The following is a 24,038-nucleotide window of genomic DNA, read 5'->3' on the forward strand; positions in this document are numbered from 1 at the left end:
AACAGGGGCGCTCGCATCCTGCGCAGTCACACCGCACCTCTTAACTTTCACGTCAAAAAACAAATAAACCGCACACTCACATTTATCCGCAAGCATACATGCTTGCCTGAGTTGAAACGGATTGGCCTGCCACTTGTGTGTCTTGGTGAATTGTAGGTTGAAAGAACCATAAAGGGAAAGAGAAGGGTTTGGAGGAGAAACAAATTTGACATTTCAAGTTCCAACATCTCTAGCGGTTAGTTTAAACGTGTTTATATATTCTGACAGCGCAAGCTCAGGACTCAGCAAGATAGGACGGAAAAAGTATCTGCATAGATAAGTTAATATGTAATATTTAGTGCAGCTGTTTTAAAGTTTGCATGTCTGCTAAGAACTCTGGTTGGTCTCGCGGACTGTTGAACGGGTTCATGTGTTCATTTAGGGACTTTAGCTCGTGCACTGAGCGATAGTAGCTGTGCGCTTTGTTCCCTCCGCGTGCTGTTCTGCCTTCTTATGCTGCAGTTCAGTAGATGGACTGTGTGTCTCCTGCGTGCAGTTACCTCAGAGTAAATGCGTTTGGTAGGAGATCATGTCCATGTGGCGTACAAACCTTTATTGCTATTAAATAATAATAATAATAATATTCAAAAACACTGTCGCACTCTGTGATTAGCTAGTGGGTTTCACAACCTCTATTTTTTATCCCACATTTTTCTCCACCATAATATTTGTGAGGTCGTTAGATAAAAAGTACGAATGTTGCTACATAAACTCAGTGGTCACTTTATTAAGAACACCTGCCTTGCACCTACAGTAACTGTCTAGTTTAGTACATACTGTAACGCTTGGAGTTAGTCCTGTTTAAATTATACTCCAACCCAGATGAGGAGATCTTTGGAACTGGTAGAGAGAAGCCTGTGAAACACGTGGAGGAGATGCGGACCAGAATCACTCAGTTTAGTAGTAAACTTGCTGGTTTATTCACCACGTGACACAGGCTGGCTCCTGGAGTATTGTAGACAGCTCATACATGAGTTGTAAAAACATCCACAGCTCATAACGCGTTACTAAAGAAGTAAATAACGATAAATGAAGATCTGGGTCCGGCAACGTCCGTCACGCACAGTACAAAACCAACTCTTCCGTGTGGCCTACGTGCACACGCCTTTTACGTAAACGTAACTTAAGGGGACAGTCCGCAAATTACTGACCGTTACAATACTCCTGTTTTATAGGTGCATTACAGACTAATTGATTCTGCATGTTGCCAGGAACAGTTTATCAGCCCAGAGAAAAACTGTTTCAGGTTTATTTCTGTGTTTGTCATGTACATTTAAGACTGGTAACAGTGCATCCGCTGGCGGACAGTTTCAGGTTTTCTGGGTCATCAAGTCTTTCATGAGCTAGATCAGATGGGAAACTGTGCAGGGCGGTGCGTCCCCAGAACCAAGGTTCAGAACCTCATGTGTTAAAACCTTTCGGACAGGATTCATTTGACATGGCGAGGTGTGGTAATGTAATTATTTCCCTCGTTCCTCAGTGATTTTACTCTCGCCATGTCCGTCATTTTACCTACTGCAGTGTCAGTAATAATTATTACGCCCTTTTCCTGCTATAAACGGCTGTTTGCTGTAATCTCAGGGATTTTTAATCCCGGGCGAATATCCAGGGTTCACATATCAGAGTTTGGGCGCTTTTTTCTCCAATCTCGGAAGTGCTCGAATAGGCAAATGACTTCTCAGAGATTTTAAGTAAATTCCCCTACACATATGTAACCTGCTAATGTTCAAACCCAAGTCATTACTATAAGTGGTTTCATTAAATAACAGAATTCTGTGCAAATGTGTGAAAAATATTTAGTGGTTGCGACCAACGAAGGCTATGTATCACACGTGGATGTTTTAGTGAGACAGTAATACGTAAATCCATTAGCCGCTGACATGTCTGTAATTTATCCTGAGGTTTCTGATCCTGTGTGAGTCTGTCATACACTTCAGAGGTCTTGTGGTAAAGTTGCTATATGTACATATGACTGGAAAATGAGTCCCGTCTGATTAGTAGTTTAGTGTTGCCAGAAATATCAAACACAGCATGACTGCTGGGAATAAGGGAGCTGAACAGTGACACAACGTACTGGCAGGTAGGACTGTGATGTTCTGGACCCTGGACTAACCCCTCTCTGGTAAAGGAGGATTACTGTGCTGCTGAGGTGTAGTGGGGTTTAGTCCTGTTTATTTTATGCCAGGTGCTGTAATCAGGGTACTGTAAATAAGTGACATTTTTCCTAATAGTGATCACTCTGCTCCTACCTGTACAGTACTGACTGGGGTTGTCCTGTCTCCTCTGTACAGTACTGACTGGGTCCTCCTGTCTCCTCTGTACAGTACTGACTGGGTTCTCCTGTCCCCTCTGTACAGTACTGACTGGGTCCTCCTGTCCCCTCTCTACAGTACTGACTGGGTTCTCCTGTCTCCTCTGTATAGTACTGACTGGGTTCTCCTGTCTCCTCTGTACAGTACTGACTGGGTCCTCCTGTCTCCTCTGTACAGTACTGACTGGGTTCTCCTGTCTCCTCTGTACAGTACTGACTGGGTCCTCCTGTCTCCTCTGTACAGTACTGACTGGGTTCTCCTGTCTCCTCTGTACAGTACTCACTGGGTTCTCTTTTGTCTCCTCAGTCATGCTGTCCTGCAGCAGGTGTCACTGTGTTCTGCTGTTACAGCTGCGGACAGTCATAGCTGGTAAGTGGACAGAACAGGTTCTCTCAGGTCATCAGAATTTCATCCATGACTTTGGTGTGTTAACCAGACTATTGTACCTGCTTGACCTTTATCTTTATTTAATCTTCTTTATATTTAATAAAATTATTATTAAATTAAGTAATAAATTCTGACGGTTGTTTTTAATAATTCATTTTGCGCTGCACAGCGTAAACGATGCCATCCATTTTTATAACATTAAAATGGATAGTAAACTTGTTTACTGCATTGCTGCTACTCATGAGAACTGTACTGTATAACTCACTGTGGATATGTGGCTCCTTGTACCTACTGTATAACTACAGTGTCTGTCTCACTCATAGACCCCATTCATAGTCAGCTGGCTAAGGTAGCATGAACACAGTGATCCTTTACTAATAATGTCATAACCTTTTTTTCAGAACACTGAGAAGGGATAGGTTGCTAATGGCCCGCCCCCAGAGTGACAAAATTAATCAATTTCATTGGACAGATTTCCTGTCACTTTGCTAATAGACTTGCATTTCAGAACCATTTAATTAAAAGCTCACCAGAATGGTCATGTAGACACAGACATAGAAGGCACAGATGTCCCTGCAGTCGTACGAATGAGCAGTATCAGTCAGTTCTGCTCTTACATAGAAATGCATATTTGAGTAACCAAGAATATTTAAGTAGTCTGAGTGAATGGTTGATTATTTTTAGTTTTACTGTATTTATAGAGAGAGCATGATACCAGTTTTTCTCTACTGATCTGATACTGATGTCTTGCATTTGATTGTCGCCTGATGTAAATACCAATCTGATATTTTTTCATTAAAAGCCACTGTGGTTCAGTTGTGTAGGGGATTATTTAGTGTGGGATGTATTTTATATATGTATAATTATATATTATATATAGATACTTGCGCTGTATCATGCATGGATATGACAGATAAAATAAATAACATTCTAAATAATAAATATTGTTTACAAGTTGATATTTATTGCCTTGATATGAAACATTTTCCTCTATAAATAAATGACAGTATTATTTTGTTTCATTTGTTTGATTTGTTTCTCTTTATCTACTTTCAGGACCTTTTTGACAATCTGATGAAGTTTTAGTTCATATATATGTAGAAATATAGAAACTTCTAAAGAGTTCCTAAACTTTAAAGCACCACTGTAACATTTTATACTCTCTTTTCTTAATGTGTCTTTCAGGTTCTTTTCCTTCAGTAAAGGTGAATCTTCATGATGATGCTACTCTCCCCTGCACTCAGACATGTTCTGGTCTGGTCACATGGACTTTATATCATAAACCACATGACGTACTGGCTCAGTGTAACCAGACATCCTGCCAGTCAGAGGAGGGATTTCACATGTCCCATGATCAGTACCTGAAGGGAGATCTCTCCCTCACCATCACTGATGCTGATTACACTAAGAGGTCCTTGTACACCTGCGCCTGTAAAGGTCAAGAGCTCTGTGATGTGAGTCTACAGATAGAGGGTAAGTGTCCTCAATGGATTACCTAGTTATTGTTACTAAACCATTATTTATGTAGACAGAGAGAACTTTAAGTAGAATTTAGAGTATGTTCTAAGTAGAACATAGAATTGTAAACTTCAAATATCAGATATGTGGGGAAAAACAGAAGGAGCTTGTATGTAACGTTTAAATGTTTATATCAGATTTGCCGTTCTGAGGTTACATAGTCAAATCAGTTGTATATTACATTGAAGTTTCTAATTGTTTTTTCCAAAGCCTGTAATTCTTCAGTTCAGATTAAGCCTGGTGAACCTCTGGTGCTGGATTTGCTCATATCAGAGTCAGTGGAAGTGATTTATAACAGCACAGGTGCAGCTGCTCCCTCTAGTGGACAGATCTGTACAGTGGCTGGACACTCACTGAAGTGTAAACCTGAATACACTCAGAGAGTGTTGCTTATCTCTGCTGTGGAGCTGCAAGGAACCACACCATCTGATAGTGGAGTTTACATCATCAGAGACACTAAGCATGAAGAGATTATACAGACATACACAGTTACTGTGGAAGGTAAGTATGGTTACTGTGATTTTAATGTTGCCTAGTTACTTTTTGTTGGGGAGGGGGGTGTGCGTAGTATCAGTAATTATGTTTACATGCACATCCGTGGTTCCGTATTAGTTAGACTATGAATGCTGGGATCATGTAAACAGCGTGAACTGAGTGTCATAGTTTGAGGTCTTGGTCTTAGTTGAGGTCCTGTTTATCAAAGTATATCCCCAGTAGAGCATGTGGACCTGGTTGATTTTCACTGGACTCTTTGAGGTGGATGGACATGCTTGAATCCAGCCACTGATGTTTTACACCACTTGGTGTGATGCTTGCTTGCTGATACCAAAACAAAAGAGTGATAGAGTGGGAAAAATTTGTGTTTGTTTACGTCCCCTTCTTGATGCTCCTCCTCCACTTGATCAAGTCTTCTGTCCTGTGCTGGAATTGTTCTCGGCTGCGGTGTTGTCTTGATTGGCTGCCTCATTCTACCCAGCGCATAAGGGGAATATAAGGGGAAGACTGGGAAGAAGCGACAGACAGAGATACATCTTCACTGTTGCTGAAGCTGGTTGTTTGTTCAGTGAGTGTTTGATGATTGTTGTGGTTTTGGGCCTCTGCTTCCCCTTTTTCTGGACGTGTTCACTGTTGTAAATATTATTCTGTGTATAGTGTATTGTAGTAGTCCTGCGTGAATCGTAGTTGGGAAGTTTGGAGTTTGACACCTTTTTTATTTGCTCAGTTCTTTACTTCTGTTTATTAGTTTTTGGGAGTAGGGAGGGTTATTGTACTTAATTTTGTTTGTGTTCATTTGGGACAGTTGGTTGTTTGGACAGAAGGGCTTGGTGGTTGGCATGTTTGCCTCTCAGCCTTCGAGTCCCTATCTGGGTGGAGTTTCCGTGGTGTTCTTGTGTCTGTGTGGGGGTCGAGTCCCTATCTGGGTGGAGTTTCCATGTTCTCCCTGTATCTGCGTAGGTTTCCTCTGGAATCCTCCCAAAAACATGGAGGTTAGGATGATTGGATACTCAAACTGTCCTGTATCAATGTGAGTTGTGCATGAATATAGATAAAGATAGATGTGTGTGCGTGTGTGTGTATGTTCAGTGATAGTTGGTGCTCTGTCCTGGTCTTGTCTTAACCTCCTCCCCTTCTCCTACACCTGGTTCTCCTGTAGTTTCTAATAGAGAGAACACTGTGTGTAAATTGGCTGCTGCTTCTCATCTGTCTGTGAGTGATTTGAGTGTGTCCAGCTATGGTTGGTGCTCTGTGTGTGTGTGTGTGTGTATATGTCCAGCTATGGGTGGTGCTCTGTGTGTTTGTATATGTCCAGCTATGGTTGATGCTCTGTGTGTGTGTATATGTCCAGCTATGGTTGGTGCTTTGTGTGTGTGTATATGTTCAGCTATGGATGGTGCTCTGTGTGTGTGTGTATATGTCCAGCTATGGGTGGTGCTCTGCGTGTGTGTATATGTCCAGCTATGGGTGCTGCTCTACGTATGTGTGTATATGTCCAGCTATGGGTGCTGCTCTACGTATGTGTGTGTATGTCCAGCTATGGGTGGTGCTCTGGGTGTGTGTATATGTCCAGCTATGGGTGGTGCTCTACGTGTGTGTGTGTATGTCCAGCTATGGATGGTGCTCTGTGTGTGTGTGTGTATATGTCCAGCTATGGATGGTGCTCTGTGTGTGTGTGTGTGTATGTCCAGCTATGGGTGGTGCTCTACGTATGTGTGTATATGTCCAGCTATGGGTGGTGCTCTACGTATGTGTGTATATGTCCAGCTATGGGTGCTGCTCTGCCTGTGTGTGTATATGTCCAACTATGGGTGCTGCTCTCTGTGTGTGACTGTCCAGCTATGGGTGGTGCTCTACGTATGTGTGTATATGTCCAGCTATGGGTGCTGCTCTACGTATGTGTGTATATGTCCAGCTATGGGTGGTGCTCTACGTATGTGTGTATATGTCCAGCTATGGGTGCTGCTCTGTGTGTGTGTGTGTATGTCCAGCTATGGGTGGTGCTCTACGTATGTGTGTATATGTCCAGCTATGGGTGCTGCTCTACGTGTGTGTGTATATGTCCAGCTATGGATGGTGCTCTGTGTGTGTGTGTGTGTGTGTGTATATGTCCAGCTATGGGTGGTGCTCTACGTATGTGTGTATATGTCCAGCTATGGGTGCTGCTCTACGTATGTGTGTATATGTCCAGCTATGGGTGGTGCTCTACGTATGTGTGTATATGTCCAGCTATGGGTGGTGCTCTACGTATGTGTGTATGTCCAGCTATGGGTGGTGCTCTGCATGTGTGTGTGTATGTCCAGCTATGGGTGCTGCTCTGTGTGTGTGTGTATGTCCAGCTATGGGTGCTGCTCTACGTGTGTGTGTATATGTCCAGCTATGGGTGGTGCTCTACGTATGTGTGTGTATGTCCAGCTATGGGTGGTGCTCTACGTATGTGTGTATATGTCCAGCTATGGGTGGTGCTCTACGTATGTGTGTATATGTCCAGCTATGGGTGGTGCTCTACGTATGTGTGTATATGTCCAGCTATGGGTGGTGCTCTACGTATGTGTGTATATGTCCAGCTATGGGTGGTGCTCTACGTATGTGTGTGTATGTCCAGCTATGGGTGGTGCTCTACGTATGTGTGTATATGTCCAGCTATGGGTGCTGCTCTACGTATGTGTGTATGTCCAGCTATGGGTGCTGCTCTACGTATGTGTGTATATGTCCAGCTATGGGTGCTGCTCTACGTATGTGTGTATATGTCCAGCTATGGGTGCTGCTCTACGTATGTGTGTATGTCCAGCTATGGGTGCTGCTCTACGTATGTGTGTATATGTCCAGCTATGGGTGGTGCTCTACGTATGTGTGTATATGTCCAGCTATGGGTGGTGCTCTACGTATGTGTGTATATGTCCAGCTATGGGTGGTGCTCTACGTGTGTGTGTATATGTCCAGCTATGGGTGCTGCTCTACGTATGTGTGTATGTCCAGCTATGGGTGGTGCTCTGTCCTGGTCTGAACCTCCTCCCCTTCCCCTGCACCCTGCAGTCCCACAGGGGTCTGTGGTTTCTGACAGACTGTGTGTGTAAATTGGCTGCTGCTTCTCATCTGTCTGTGAGTGATTTGAGTGTGTCCAGCTATGGTTGGTGCTCTGTGTGTGTGTGTGTGTGTGTATATGTCCAGCTATGGGTGGTGCTCTACGTATGTGTGTGTATGTCCAGCTATGGGTGCTGCTCTACGTGTGTGTGTATATGTCCAGCTATGGGTGCTGCTCTACGTATGTGTGTATATGTCCAGCTATGGGTGGTGCTCTACGTATGTGTGTATATGTCCAGCTATGGGTGCTGCTCTACGTATGTGTGTATGTCCAGCTATGGGTGCTGCTCTACGTATGTGTGTATATGTCCAGCTATGGGTGCTGCTCTACGTATGTGTGTATATGTCCAGCTATGGGTGCTGCTCTACGTATGTGTGTATGTCCAGCTATGGGTGCTGCTCTACGTATGTGTGTATGTCCAGCTATGGGTGGTGCTCTACGTATGTGTGTATATGTCCAGCTATGGGTGGTGCTCTACGTATGTGTGTATATGTCCAGCTATGGGTGGTGCTCTACGTGTGTGTGTATATGTCCAGCTATGGGTGCTGCTCTACGTATGTGTGTATGTCCAGCTATGGGTGGTGCTCTGTCCTGGTCTGAACCTCCTCCCCTTCCCCTGCACCCTGCAGTCCCACAGGGGTCTGTGGTTTCTGACAGACTGTGTGTGTAAATTGGCTGCTGCTTCTCATCTGTCTGTGAGTGATTTGAGTGTGTCCAGCTATGGTTGGTGCTCTGTGTGTGTGTGTGTGTGTATATGTCCAGCTATGGGTGGTGCTCTGTGTGTTTGTATATGTCCAGCTATGGTTGATGCTCTGTGTGTGTGTATATGTCCAGCTATGGTTGGTGCTTTGTGTGTGTGTATATGTTCAGCTATGGATGGTGCTCTGTGTGTGTGTGTATATGTCCAGCTATGGGTGGTGCTCTGCGTGTGTGTATATGTCCAGCTATGGGTGCTGCTCTGCGTGTGTGTATATGTCCAGCTATGGGTGCTGCTCTACGTATGTGTGTATATGTCCAGCTATGGGTGCTGCTCTACGTATGTGTGTGTATGTCCAGCTATGGGTGGTGCTCTGGGTGTGTGTATATGTCCAGCTATGGGTGGTGCTCTACGTGTGTGTGTGTATGTCCAGCTATGGATGGTGCTCTGTGTGTGTGTGTGTATATGTCCAGCTATGGATGGTGCTCTGTGTGTGTGTGTGTGTATGTCCAGCTATGGGTGGTGCTCTACGTATGTGTGTATATGTCCAGCTATGGGTGGTGCTCTACGTATGTGTGTATATGTCCAGCTATGGGTGCTGCTCTGCCTGTGTGTGTATATGTCCAACTATGGGTGCTGCTCTCTGTGTGTGACTGTCCAGCTATGGGTGGTGCTCTACGTATGTGTGTATATGTCCAGCTATGGGTGCTGCTCTACGTATGTGTGTATATGTCCAGCTATGGGTGGTGCTCTACGTATGTGTGTATATGTCCAGCTATGGGTGCTGCTCTGTGTGTGTGTGTGTATGTCCAGCTATGGGTGGTGCTCTACGTATGTGTGTATATGTCCAGCTATGGGTGCTGCTCTACGTGTGTGTGTATATGTCCAGCTATGGATGGTGCTCTGTGTGTGTGTGTGTGTGTGTGTATATGTCCAGCTATGGGTGGTGCTCTACGTATGTGTGTATATGTCCAGCTATGGGTGCTGCTCTACGTATGTGTGTATATGTCCAGCTATGGGTGGTGCTCTACGTATGTGTGTATATGTCCAGCTATGGGTGGTGCTCTACGTATGTGTGTATGTCCAGCTATGGGTGGTGCTCTGCATGTGTGTGTGTATGTCCAGCTATGGGTGCTGCTCTGTGTGTGTGTGTATGTCCAGCTATGGGTGCTGCTCTACGTGTGTGTGTATATGTCCAGCTATGGGTGGTGCTCTACGTATGTGTGTGTATGTCCAGCTATGGGTGGTGCTCTACGTATGTGTGTATATGTCCAGCTATGGGTGGTGCTCTACGTATGTGTGTATATGTCCAGCTATGGGTGGTGCTCTACGTATGTGTGTATATGTCCAGCTATGGGTGGTGCTCTACGTATGTGTGTATATGTCCAGCTATGGGTGGTGCTCTACGTATGTGTGTATGTCCAGCTATGGGTGGTGCTCTACGTGTGTGTGTATATGTCCAGCTATGGGTGGTGCTCTGCGTGTGTGTGTATATGTCCAGCTATGGGTGCTGCTCTGCGTGTGTGTGTATATGTCCAGCTATGGGTGGTGCTCTACGTATGTGTGTATATGTCCAGCTATGGGTGGTGCTCTTCGTATGTGTGTATATGTCCAGCTATGGGTGGTGCTCTACGTATGTGTGTATATGTCCAGCTATGGGTGGTGCTCTACGTATGTGTGTATATGTCCAGCTATGGGTGGTGCTCTACGTATGTGTGTATATGTCCAGCTATGGGTGGTGCTCTACGTATGTGTGTATATGTCCAGCTATGGGTGCTGCTCTACGTGTGTGTGTATATGTCCAGCTATGGGTGGTGCTCTACGTATGTGTGTATATGTCCAGCTATGGGTGGTGCTCTACGTGTGTGTGTATATGTCCAGCTATGGGTGGTGCTCTGCGTGTGTGTGTATATGTCCAGCTATGGGTGGTGCTCTGCGTGTGTGTGTATATGTCCAGCTATGGGTGCTGCTCTACGTGTGTGTGTATATGTCCAGCTATGGGTGGTGCTCTACGTATGTGTGTATATGTCCAGCTATGGGTGGTGCTCTACGTGTGTGTGTATATGTCCAGCTATGGGTGGTGCTCTACGTATGTGTGTATATGTCCAGCTATGGGTGGTGCTCTACGTGTGTGTGTATATGTCCCAGCTATGGGTGCTGCTCTACGTATGTGTGTGTATGTCCAGCTATGGGTGGTGCTCTACGTATGTGTGTGTATGTCCAGCTATGGGTGGTGCTCTACGTATGTGTGTATATGTCCAGCTATGGGTGGTGCTCTACGTATGTGTGTGTATGTCCAGCTATGGATGGTGCTCTGTGTGTGTGTATGTGTGTGTATGTCCAGCTATGGGTGGTGCTCTACGTGTGTGTGTGTATGTCCAGCTATGGGTGGTGCTCTACGTATGTGTGTATATGTCCAGCTATGGGTGGTGCTCTACGTGTGTGTGTATATGTCCAGTTATGGGTGGTGCTCTACGTATGTGTGTATATGTCCAGCTATGGGTGGTGCTCTACGTGTGTGTGTATATGTCCCAGCTATGGGTGCTGCTCTACGTATGTGTGTATATGTCCAGCTATGGGTGGTGCTCTACGTATGTGTGTGTATGTCCAGCTATGGGTGGTGCTCTACGTATGTGTGTATATGTCCAGCTATGGGTGGTGCTCTACGTATGTGTGTGTATGTCCAGCTATGGATGGTGCTCTGTGTGTGTGTGTGTGTGTGTGTGTGTGTGTGTGTGTGTGTATTTGTGTGTATGTCCAGCTATGGGTGGTGCTCTACGTGTGTGTGTGTGTGTCCAGCTATGGGTGGTGCTCTACGTATGTGTGTATATGTCCAGCTATGGGTGGTGCTCTACGTATGTGTGAATGTCCAGCTATGGGTGCTGCTCTACGTATGTGTGTATATGTCCAGCTATGGGTGCTGCTCTACGTATTTGTGTATATGTCCAGCTATGGGTGGTGCTCTACGTATGTGTGTATATGTCCAGCTATGGGTGCTGCTCTACGTGTGTGTGTGTATATGTCCAGCTATGGGTGGTGCTCTACGTATGTGTGTATATGTCCAGCTATGGGTGGTGCTCTACGTATGTGTGTATATGTCCAGCTATGGGTGGTGCTCTGCGTGTGTGTGTGTATGTCCAGCTATGGGTGCTGCTCTACGTGTGTGTGTGTATGTCCAGCTATGGGTGGTGCTCTACGTATCTGTGTATATGTCCAGCTATGGGTGCTGCTCTACGTATGTGTGTATATGTCCAGCTATGGGTGGTGCTCTACGTATCTGTGTATATGTCCAGCTATGGGTGCTGCTCTACGTATGTGTGTATGTCCAGCTATGGGTGCTGCTCTACGTATGTGTGTATATGTCCAGCTATGGGTGCTGCTCTACGTATGTGTGTATGTCCAGCTATGGGTGCTGCTCTACGTATGTGTGTATATGTCCAGCTATGGGTGGTGCTCTACGTATGTGTGTATATGTCCAGCTATGGGTGCTGCTCTACGTATGTGTGTATGTCCAGCTATGGGTGCTGCTCTACGTATGTGTGTATATGTCCAGCTATGGGTGCTGCTCTACGTATGTGTGTATGTCCAGCTATGGGTGCTGCTCTACGTATGTGTGTATATGTCCAGCTATGGGTGGTGCTCTACGTGTGTGTGTATATGTCCCAGCTATGGGTGCTGCTCTACGTATGTGTGTATATGTCCAGCTATGGGTGGTGCTCTACGTATGTGTGTATATGTCCAGCTATGGGTGGTGCTCTACGTATGTGTGTGTATGTCCAGCTATGGATGGTGCTCTGTGTGTGTGTGTGTGTGTGTGTGTGTGTGTGTGTGTGTGTGTATTTGTGTGTATGTCCAGCTATGGGTGGTGCTCTACGTGTGTGTGTGTATGTCCAGCTATGGGTGGTGCTCTACGTATGTGTGTGTATGTCCAGCTATGGGTGGTGCTCTACGTGTGTGTGTGTATGTCCAGCTATGGGTGGTGCTCTACGTATGTGTGTATATGTCCAGCTATGGGTGGTGCTCTACGTATGTGTGAATGTCCAGCTATGGGTGCTGCTCTACGTATGTGTGTATATGTCCAGCTATGGGTGCTGCTCTACGTATTTGTGTATATGTCCAGCTATGGCTGGTGCTCTACGTATGTGTGTATATGTCCAGCTATGGGTGCTGCTCTACGTGTGTGTGTATATGTCCAGCTATGGGTGGTGCTCTACGTATGTGTGTATATGTCCAGCTATGGGTGCTGCTCTGTGTGTGTGTGTGTATGTCCAGCTATGGGTGGTGCTCTACGTATGTGTGTATATGTCCAGCTATGGGTGCTGCTCTACGTGTGTGTGTATATGTCCAGCTATGGGTGGTGCTCTACGTATGTGTGTATATGTCCAGCTATGGATAGTGCTCTGTGTGTGTGTGTGTGTGTATATGTCCAGCTATGGGTGGTGCTCTACGTATGTGTGTATATGTCCAGCTATGGGTGCTGCTCTACGTATGTGTGTATATGTCCAGCTATGGGTGGTGCTCTACGTATGTGTGTATGTCCAGCTATGGGTGGTGCTCTGCGTGTGTGTGTGTATGTCCAGCTATGGGTGCTGCTCTGTGTGTGTGTGTATATGTCCAGCTATGGGTGGTGCTCTACGTGTGTGTGTATATGTCCCAGCTATGGGTGCTGCTCTACGTATTTGTGTATATGTCCAGCTATGGCTGGTGCTCTACGTATGTGTGTATATGTCCAGCTATGGGTGCTGCTCTACGTGTGTGTGTATATGTCCAGCTATGGGTGGTGCTCTACGTATGTGTGTATATGTCCAGCTATGGGTGGTGCTCTACGTATGTGTGTATATGTCCAGCTATGGGTGGTGCTCTGCGTGTGTGTGTGTATGTCCAGCTATGGGTGCTGCTCTACGTGTGTGTGTGTATGTCCAGCTATGGGTGGTGCTCTACGTATCTGTGTATATGTCCAGCTATGGGTGCTGCTCTACGTATGTGTGTATATGTCCAGCTATGGGTGGTGCTCTACGTATGTGTGTATATGTCCAGCTATGGGTGCTGCTCTACGTATGTGTGTATGTCCAGCTATGGGTGCTGCTCTACGTATGTGTGTATATGTCCAGCTATGGGTGCTGCTCTACGTATGTGTGTATATGTCCAGCTATGGGTGCTGCTCTACGTATGTGTGTATGTCCAGCTATGGGTGCTGCTCTACGTATGTGTGTATGTCCAGCTATGGGTGGTGCTCTACGTATGTGTGTATATGTCCAGCTATGGTTGGTGCTCTACGTATGTGTGTATATGTCCAGCTATGGGTGCTGCTCTACGTATGTGTGTATATGTCCAGCTATGGGTGGTGCTCTACGTATGTGTGTATATGTCCAGCTATGGGTGCTGCTCTACGTATGTGTGTATGTCCAGCTATGGGTGCTGCTCTTCGTATGTGTGTATATGTCCAGCTATGGGTGCTGCTCTACGTATGTGTGTATATGTCCAGCTATGGGTGGTGCTCTGCGTGTGTGTGTGTATGTCCAGCTATGGGTGGTGCTCTACGTGTGTGTGTATATGTCCAGCTATGGGTGGTGCTCTGTGTGTGTGTGTGTATATGTCCAGCTATGGGTGGTGCTCTACGTATGTGTGTATATGTCCAGCTATGGGTGCTGCTCTGTGTGTGTGTGTGTATGTCCAGCTATGGGTGGTGCTCTACGTGTGTGTGTATATGTCCAGCTATGGGTGCTGCTCTACGTATGTGTGTGTATGTCCAGCTATGGGTGCTGCTCTACGTATGTGTGTATATGTCCAGCTATGGGTGGTGCTCTACGTGTGTGTGTATATGTCCAGCTATGGGTGCTGCTCTACGTATGTGTGTGTATGTCCAGCTATGGGTGCTGCTCTACGTATGTGTGTATATGTCCAGCTATGGGTGCTGCTCTACGTATGTGTGTGTATGTCCAGCTATGGGTGCTGCTCTACGTGTGTGTGTATATGTCCAGCTATGGGTGCTGCTCTACGTATGTGTGTATATGTCCAGCTATGGGTGCTGCTCTACGTGTGTGTGTATATGTCCAGCTATGGGTGCTGCTCTACGTATGTGTGTATGTCCAGCTATGGGTGGTGCTCTGTCCTGGTCTGAACCTCCTCCCCTTCCCCTGCACCCTGCAGTCCCACAGGGGTCTGTGGTTTCTGACAGACTGTGTGTGTAAATTGGCTGCCGCTTCTCATCAGTCTATCAGTGATTTGAGAATAAAAGCTGATTTCTGTCTGTAAAGTGTCCTTGAGTTTGAGAAAGGTGCTAAATAAATGTAACCAATAATAATAATAATAATAATAATAATAATAATAATAGTAGTTTTATTTCTAGTGTGTCTTATGTTTTTTTTTTTTTTTTAGTTTGGCCTTGTCTGCTCCTGAAGCTCAATCCCTCTACAGCCGACCCTCAATAAATCAACAAATACTTCAGCCTCAATACCACTGTTTACTGTAGTAATTATGCTGTGTGTTAATAAGTAAATGTAGTCAGTGAAGGTGCAGTAATTATGCTGTGTGTTAATAAGTAAATGTAGTCAGTGATGGTGCAGCAATTATGCTGTGTGTTAATATGTAAATGTAGTCAGTGATGGTGCAGTAATTATGCTGTGTGTTAATAAGTAAATGTAGTCAGTGATGGTGCAGTAATTATGCTGTGTGTTAATATGTAAATGTAGTCAGTGATGGTGCAGTAATTATGCTGTGTGTTAATATGTAGATGTAGTCAGTGATGGTGCAGTAATTATGCTGTGTGTTAATATGTAGATGTAGTCAGTGATGGTGCAGTAATTATGCTGTGTGTTAATATGTAAATGTAGTCAGTGATGGTATAGTAATTATGCTGTGTGTTAATATGTAAATGTAGTCAGTGATGGGGCAGTAATTATGCTGTGTGTTAATATGACAGACTGGAGCTTCAGCAGTGATCATAGTTATGACGGAGCACAGGTGGTGATCAGGGTGGTGGTTGTTGTTGTTGTTGTTGTTGTTGTGTACACCCCCCCCCCCCCCTTTGTGTAGCTCATTCTCTCCACTGGTTCATTCACTTTGAACTCTGAGTATGTTTCTATTCTACATTTACAACAATATCTCTCTACAAGATCCAGATTTGTTTTAGTTTGATTTCTAAACAGTTCTCCATCACTGTACTAGTTACTTCCTGATTGAATTTGATTGAATTTGATCCCACAATCCCTCTTGATCTTGTCACAGTGACCAATCTCGTACATACACATATAATTATAACTCTGTATGTTTAAATACACACACACACACACACAGATCCGCACTGCCTTTCTCTGTCCCATTCAGGGGTCAAAGATCAGTGTATGTATACATGATTAGAGCGCTCCTGAAGCTCACCTGGTAGAGCAGGTACAGTAAGGTTTGATCCTCAGAGAGGACACATGCTGTCATATTCATGAATATGTATCAATCACTATAAGAGGATCTGCCCAGTACTGTAAATATGTTTATGGAAATATTACTATGCGATCCTGTGATGTAATTTAATGCAACTGTAAATACTTTTGTCAAGTCATGGAAAAACAGACAATTTTGTCTGTAGTATCTTTGAATAGTTTAAATAGTTTAGTTGCCATTTGTCAACATGTTTTATTTAAGAGTTCCCCTTATTGTTCAGGTTATTGTAATGGTGAGCGGTAATGAGGTGGTCGCATGTGCGGAGGAGAGCGAGATTTCTTAGGGGCAAATCCAGAGTTGTAGTCAGAGTAGTCCAGGGTCATAGAATACATAACAAAAACAAGGGCTAGGATAACAAAGCCTAGGAAACACAAACCAAAAGCACACGAAGGCAAACAGGGAAAGCAGCTATAACAGAAAGAAGTAACATATGGAGTTAAGGAAAAACAAAACAGCTAGAATCAAACAGGCTAACATAAACAGAGGCTTAGAAACAAAGACGAGCTTACACACATGCAATACATGCAATACATGCAATATATTCCACACAAACACACGCAATGAACAGCAAAAACACAGGGAACCAGACAGGGTTTCAATACTTGAACTAATGAACACTAAACAAGGCGCAGATGCAAATCATGAACAGTGAAAACCAAAACAGGGACTGGAACAGGACTGGAAAAGTGAAACATGAGAAAGGAAACCATAGAGACGGACAATAGGAAGGACCAAACAAGACATTTATTCATGACATACATTCTGTTTCACAAGTGATGGGCACTATGTCCACAAACTGGACAACAGACTAAAGCAAACCAGGGGGAAAGAGAAGAAGAAAACACATCTGAGAAATTCATCTCATGCGGTTGTGAATCCAGATTAGATTACAAGACACTTTTCTTGGTTTCTGTCTTTGAGGTTGTGATTACATTTTAATTTTTGCCTGATTTTACATTATCTACGTTTTGTCCTTTTACTGGAATCCCAGAGATGACCATAAACATCTTACGAGGCTTGTTTTAAATTTCATAGTTGAATTTCCTCTCAACTAAAACAAAACATTTATTTTTTAAATATCTGCTGTGGAATTCCCTACATGTTCATGTGAGTCGGGTAGAATGTCAGGCTCTCTTGTTAATGCTTCCTTGATGTTTTTAATATGGTGCACCTCCTAGTTTGAGTGGCTCACACCCCTCACTTCTACTCCTCATTCTCACCCTTCACTCCTATTTACTCTCTCACCCCTCACTCTCACTTCTCATTCTCACCCCTCACTCCTACTTACTCTCTCACCCCTCACACCTACCCACTTTCACCCCTCACTATCACTGCTCACTCCTACTCCTCACTCACCCATCACTCCTACTCACTCTCACACCTCACTCTCACTCATCACTCCTACTCCTTACTTTCACCCCCCTCCTCAATCTCACCCCTCACTCTCTCCCCTCATTCCTACTCACTGTCAACCCTCACTCTCACTCCTACTCCTCACTCTCACCCCTCACTCCTACTCACTCTCACCCCTCACTCCTACTCACTCTCATCCCTCACTCTCACCTCTCACTCTCACCCCACACTCCTACTCCTCACTCTCACCCTTCACTCCTACTCCTCACTCCAAGTGAGATACTAGTGATGGCCCCTACTGTGCCGAGGCTTCGGAGCACATGTCGAGAGCTCCAGGAAGTCTTTTATGAAACATGTATCGAGGCTTGCTTCTTTAAGGATGAATGACGTCACTGATGATGCCTGAAACCTCACTGGTTCAGGAAGCATTTCGAGTGTTGGCACAATTTATGAACACACATAAAGCGCAATGGATCCATGCAAAATTTGCATGTTTGTGTTCTGTCAATTTGCCTGTGACATTGATGAGCTTGTTTTCATGGAGCCTGCTAAAAGGAAAAGGGTTTCCCCTGTATGGAAACACTTTGAGCAGATCTCTATCTCTACAAATAAGGTATTGCACATAATATGCCTGTAAATAATGAAATGTGTTACTATATGTTACTATGTGTTACTACTATAATATTCACAAGGCATTTTTTTTTTCCATTCCAAACCACTGGGATACAACAACAACATGTCATCTGTGTTATTGTACTTGTCATGTATAATGAGGGGGATAGAGTTGGATCCAGCCAAGGTGGGTATGGGTTTCCAATTTTCATATTTGTTAATCAACCATCATAATAATGACATTGACCACGATGCTACATTCATCACACACATCAAAAAATAAAAACAAAACATGTGCACATGTTCATGTAATGACTTCTGACATGCAAATACTGTAATTAAACCATAACCTAATTTTATTTTATTCACTGTTAACATTAATATGCATATATATATATATATATATATATATATATATATATATATATATATATATATATATATATATATATAATGTGTATATACTGTATATATATATTTATATACTGCATTATTCTCTGCACCTTACATGTTATTTGCAGTTTGGACTGGATTACAAAGTCTAAAAATGACAAAGTGTAATCTAATCTTTACAAAGCAATGACCAGAAAGGAAGAGCTGGATGAGGCTTTGGTCCTCATGATTGTTAGAGACACACAGCCATTTAGCACAGTTGAGGATAAAGGCTTCAGGGACTTAGTAGCAAAATTTGATCCAACCTATATTTTCCCAACTAGGAAAGTATGTGTGGTGACATGGATAAATTATGAGAGTAGTATTAAAAAAATAATATATTTCTTCCTTCCCTTTAGACCGCAAAGGCCATGGTTGAGGCCAAATATCAACAAGCGAAAGCGAACCCCAAAGTTGAGGTCCAGAAAGTTCATGCAGTGAGTGTGACAGCAGACAAACTACTTGGCTGTGACCTGCCATTTTATAGATGACAACACATGTCTGAAGTGCACATTACTCGGTGTAGTGAAATTCCCACAGGCGCACACAGCTGAAAATTTGGCCTGTGTGAAATCCTCTCTTATGGAAGAATGGGAAATAAAATCCAAAGTAACATGTCTAGTTACTGATGGCGCATCTGATATGATTGCCTGTGGCAAACAGCTGAAGCTGCGTCATGCCTTCTGCATTGCTCACACCCTGAATATAGTTGTTAAAAAAGCTCTTGAACTAACCCCAGTGCTGTCTGCCATTCCTACAAAGGCAAGGAAGCTGGTGGGCTATTTTAGAAGCAGCACAACTGTCAAAGTTAGTAACATTATTTTCACATTTGTTTACACATTGTTTTATATTGCTACATATGTAACGTTTAGGTTTTTATTGTTAAAGGAGAAGCTGGACCTTGTTTAAAAGCATATGGGAAAACCAAAAAAGAAACTGATTCAGGAGGTTGAAACAAGGTGGTACAGCAGCTTTCAAATGCTGGAGCGATTAGTAGAACTCAGGGAGCCTGTAAGCACTGGCAGGCTTACAAACTGGTATTCCTGCTCTGACCTCTGATGAGTACAATAATGTTTGTGAGCTCCTGTCTATACTGTCTCCTTTTCACAAGGCCACTGTGGTGCTGTCAGAGGAGAAAAAGGTATCTGGCTCCAAAGTGGTGCTATTATTGAAAATGGTGGAAAAGATGCTCCAGGAAGAGGCAGCAAAGGCAACGGTCCCAGTAGCTAGTGAACTGGGAGAGACCTCATCAGGCTCCTTAGGGAAAAGCTCCACACAGCATGAGCATTATATTGCTGGGAACGCTGCTAGACCCAAGATACAAATCACTTGGATCCTTTAGCCCAAAAAAGGCAGATGAAGGAATAAAACAAGTCACCTTTGAATGTTCCAATGTAATAGCGTCTAGACAGTCACATTCAACCCCAGCTGCAGCTTCAACATCACAGGATGCTGTAGCTGAAAGACCTGGTTAGTATTTTTGCATTGGTTTAAAGTCAATTTCAGAGTTATGATCTCATTCATATTATCTGGTTTTGCTTCTCAGGAAACAAACTGTGGTGTCATTTTGATGCCACGTTCATGGAGGCCAGAAGAACTCACAATGTCACTGCTGATGCCACAGTTGAAGTGCAGACCTGGCAGAACTGAACATCAGCAGAACACAGGATCCCCTCCAGTACTGGGAGAGGCAGAGGTGCATATATCCAAATCTCCACAGGCTTGCTGTGGGATACTTGTGCACCCCTGCTTTCTCAGTACCATGTGAAAGTGTTTTCTCCAAACCATTGAGGTTATTTCCAGAAAGAAAAACCAACTGAGTCCAAGCACAGTGGAAAAAATATTATTTCTTAATAAAAGTGAATGAAGTCACCACAGAATTCGTAAGCATAACCATTGTCCCATCTTTGAAAAACACTGCAACAGTCTTAAAAACATCTCAACATAAATATCTCATGTCCTATTTGGTTTATTTAAACATTGACTAAAATCAACCTGTTTTCTGACACTAGTAGACCTCCAAAACCATCACCTACACATCAAAAACAGATTAGATGAATGAATGAACAAAATCATATTAAGTTGTTTTTATTTCTATTTATTTCTATTGTTGGCAGTGCCTATTCCCATGCTGACACTGGTGCAAAACAGCCAAGAGATCCATCACAAATAGTTGAAATGACAATAAAGGTTTAGCCAGCAGGGGGGTTTGTGTGCACATGAAGCCTTGAGATATAAACCTTTTTTTGAACCAATTGGATGGAAAGCTTGAAGGATTCATCTGGCCATCACTACAAAAACAAACAAAATGTTCAAAAAAAGAGAATTTAGTATTTACAAGTTACAAGTTCAATAAAAGAAATCCAGCAATCATAAACTCTCCAACATAAGTCAACATAAAAACTCCACTCTTGAAATTTCCATTGGAAACTAATACAAGGAAAAACAGGAAATTGGGTGATGTCACCTGTCTTTAAGCAGGACAATTCCCCATAAAGCTCCCCTTCAAAGACAACATGGAAGACTCTCCACAAAAAAAATCAAAAGTAAGGTTTTTTTTTAATAGACTTTTGTTTTACCTACTTAGTTAAAATATACAGACTTTGCTGTGTTAATCCTGTGTTTTAATTTACATATAAATATATATATATATATACATATAAATATATATATACATATATATATACATATATATATATATATATATATATATATATATATATACATATATATATATATATAAATATATACATATATATATATATATACATATATATATATATATACATATACATATATATATATATATACATATATATACATATATACATATATATACATATATATATATATACATATATATATATATATATATATATATATATATATATATATATATATATATATATATATATATATATATACATATACATATATATATATATATATATATATATATATATATATATATATATATATATATATATATATATATATATATGTATATAAACACAGCATATGTGCATCTCAAATACACAGTCCATATGAACACACTGTGGTGGAGGGTAACTATCACATTACACTCATACTGTGTACATCTGCCCCTGTATCACTCCACCACACAGAAAACAGAATGAAAAATCTTTCCCAGTTTCCAAAGATTTCCAACTTTAATGTGTAGATTTGTACAGAGACTTCAACACAGCGAGTTATGATTCCACAGCATGTATAACTTGTAGAACAGTGTGTATCAGAAATCAGAAATCAACTGCAGCTCAACAGTCCTTTAGCATTACTTATTGTGAGGTTTTTTGGGAAATTTGTGAGGTTTTTTTTAAAATTTGTGCTCCGGGGGTTCCGTATCTTGGAAGCTAAGCCCATTTCTAATCCAGGACTAGTGTCTGAAATTTTGTCTGCATGTACACTACCAGCTTGGCTGGCTATCGTAACAGTCAAGGGTCATGACTCAACCTCTGAGTCTGACACGGCCACTGGCAATGCTTCAGCAGATGAGATCCCACGTTGGGCAGCTGTTAATGCCCCCTCATGCCCATACGCTATATCCTCGATGTGTGAAGCTATCGCCATGTTTTCTCATTGCTTTGTGCCGAATAATATCAATCTGCGTTTCTTACAAACTCAGGGTACACAACAAGACTGCTCTCACTGGGTTGATTAGGGCTGTAGTCCTGATTTAAAATGGTCTAATCCGTGACCCGGAGGGGCGTCACCCTTCCTAAATCTATTTTGCCATTTCTTGTGCGCCATTTTCATCGGATTTCACATATTGCACAAAGGGGGAGTGACGGCTAGCATTCAAAAACAGTTTTGTATCCCTGCAAAACGTCTCACTGTAAAACTCCTCCTAGATTGCTGTCTAACCTGTACCAGAAGCAACCAGGGTAAAACACAAGCCAAATATGATGGCTTACTGGCTCAAGAATATTCCTTTCAGTGTCTACAGATAGACTTTATGCACATTCCACCTTGTGGTCAGTTGAAGTACGTGCTAGTGATTGTAGACAGGTTTTCCTTTTCTAAGGAAGACTTTCAACAGGCCTGTCATCCCACTGGAACTTACGCTAACTTCATTTAGATTAAAAAAAATGATCAAAATGTTTCCTCTTTCATTTAAATCATAACATCCGTGTTCAGGGAATTCTTGCATCCTTATGGGACTCCCAGGAAGTTCAAGAAACACATGTAAGAACCCTGCTGTTCATACTGCCTTGTGTAACCCTAGTCAGATGTTTCTATCAACAAGAAAACAAAACAAAAAGAACAAAAAAACTCCCCAAAACTGTGCGAACCATCATAAAACAATAAAACTTTTCTAGGTACAGCTGCAATGTAGCGATTCCTGAAAAATTTTTTCATCAAAAGTATTTTCATCTCGATCAGTTCCACTCCTTGGTCCTCTGTGTTTCTTCGCACCTATAAGGCTTGTCTTGTACATATTTGTTTGTTGGTGGAGTTGTTTGTGTTAACATCACTTGTTTACACTCACCTGCTGTCAGAGGGTATATGTATTTTTTCTGTCATTTAGGCATCTGATAAAGTGAAAAAGGAATTAATCTACAAAACCAGACTGAGTCGATCTACTAACAGGTGGTAGTGTTATAACACTGACAGTGGTAGAAAAGAAAAAAAAAATTCAAGCACAATTTATTTTTCATGTTATATTCTATATTAAATTAAAAGTAAATTTACTTCAGATCTCAAGGCAGAGCTATCTACTGTATGGCAAATAGTAAATTGTTAATACATAGATTTAATTAAGTATTTAATGCAGATCATTTGCATTGGCTGAATGAACCTTTCACTCTTCGGTCATGTCTATCTGCCTAACTATCAGGTGTGTGTGTGTGTGTATGTGTGTTTTTTCTCTCTCTCTCTCTCACACACACACACACACACACACACACACACACACACACTCTCTCTCTCACACATTCTCTCTCTCTCTCTCTCTCTCTCTATCTATCTCTCTCAATGTCACATTCTCTCTCTCACTCTTGCATGCTGGCCTTTGGTCACACTGCCCTTCACCACCTGCACCTCCTGTTCTCCACCTGTACCTTGTGGCCTCTGCCCCCTGCCCTGTCCTGCCTTGCCTTGCCCTGCCCTTCAACCCACCTGGCTGACTGAGAGAGTACTTGGCCATTCCAGCCAATCCGAGCATCAGGGTCAGCTGTTACAGAGGACAGACGAGTGTCACACAGTACACTGATCTAAGCCCTCCATTCACCCCTACACTGATCTAAGCCCTCTATTCACCCCTACACTGATCTAAGCCCTCTATTCACCCCTACACTGATCTAAGCCCTCTATTCACCCCTACGCTGATCTAAGCCCTCTATTCACCCCTACGCTGATCTAAGCCCTCTATTCGCCCCTACACTGATCTAAGCCCTCTATTCGCCCCTACACTGATCTAAGCCCTCTATTCACCCCTACAATGATCTAAGCCCTCTATTCACCCCTACACTGATCTAAGCCCTCTATTCGCCCCTACACTGATCTAAGCCCTCTATTCACCCCTTAACTGATCTAAGCCCTCTATTCAGCCCTACACTGATGTAAGCCCTCTATTCAGCCCTACACTGATGTAAGCCCTCTATTCACCCCATACACTGATGTAAGCCCTCTATTCACCCCATACACTGATCTA

The 24,038-nt window shown here is 43.1% G+C and overlaps 2 protein-coding genes across 3 annotated transcripts in view; one reads left to right on the plus strand and one right to left on the minus strand.

Annotated features, from left to right (window-relative positions):
* Positions 1-24,038, minus strand: part of LOC118241374 — a 328,035-nt gene that overhangs the window by 23,542 nt on the left and 280,455 nt on the right. The gene's annotated exons all lie outside the window — the stretch shown is intronic.
* Positions 1,393-19,951, plus strand: LOC113569395. Its single transcript, XM_035526235.1, has 8 exons — positions 1,393-1,485; positions 2,658-2,720; positions 3,924-4,211; positions 4,467-4,757; positions 18,106-18,122; positions 18,727-18,804; positions 19,479-19,837; positions 19,914-19,951. Exons 2-7 carry the CDS (start codon positions 2,660-2,662, stop codon positions 19,707-19,709), a joined length of 966 nt encoding a protein of 321 aa, XP_035382128.1. The 5' UTR covers positions 1,393-1,485; positions 2,658-2,659; the 3' UTR covers positions 19,710-19,837; positions 19,914-19,951.

This window comes from Electrophorus electricus, chromosome 5 (assembly GCF_013358815.1).
Source record: "Electrophorus electricus isolate fEleEle1 chromosome 5, fEleEle1.pri, whole genome shotgun sequence".
Classification (NCBI taxonomy): Eukaryota; Metazoa; Chordata; class Actinopteri; order Gymnotiformes; family Gymnotidae; genus Electrophorus; species Electrophorus electricus.

Coding starts and splice junctions, on each gene's coding strand:
- LOC113569395 (XM_035526235.1), top strand. CDS start 2,660: ATGCTGTCCTGCAGCAGGTGTCACTGTGTTCTGCTGTTACAGCTGCGG. Junction 2,721..3,923: donor GCTGCGGACAGTCATAGCTG/GTAAGTGGACAG, acceptor TGTGTCTTTCAG/GTTCTTTTCCTTCAGTAAAG. Junction 18,805..19,478: donor AGGTCCAGAAAGTTCATGCA/GTGAGTGTGACA, acceptor CCTTTTCACAAG/GCCACTGTGGTGCTGTCAGA.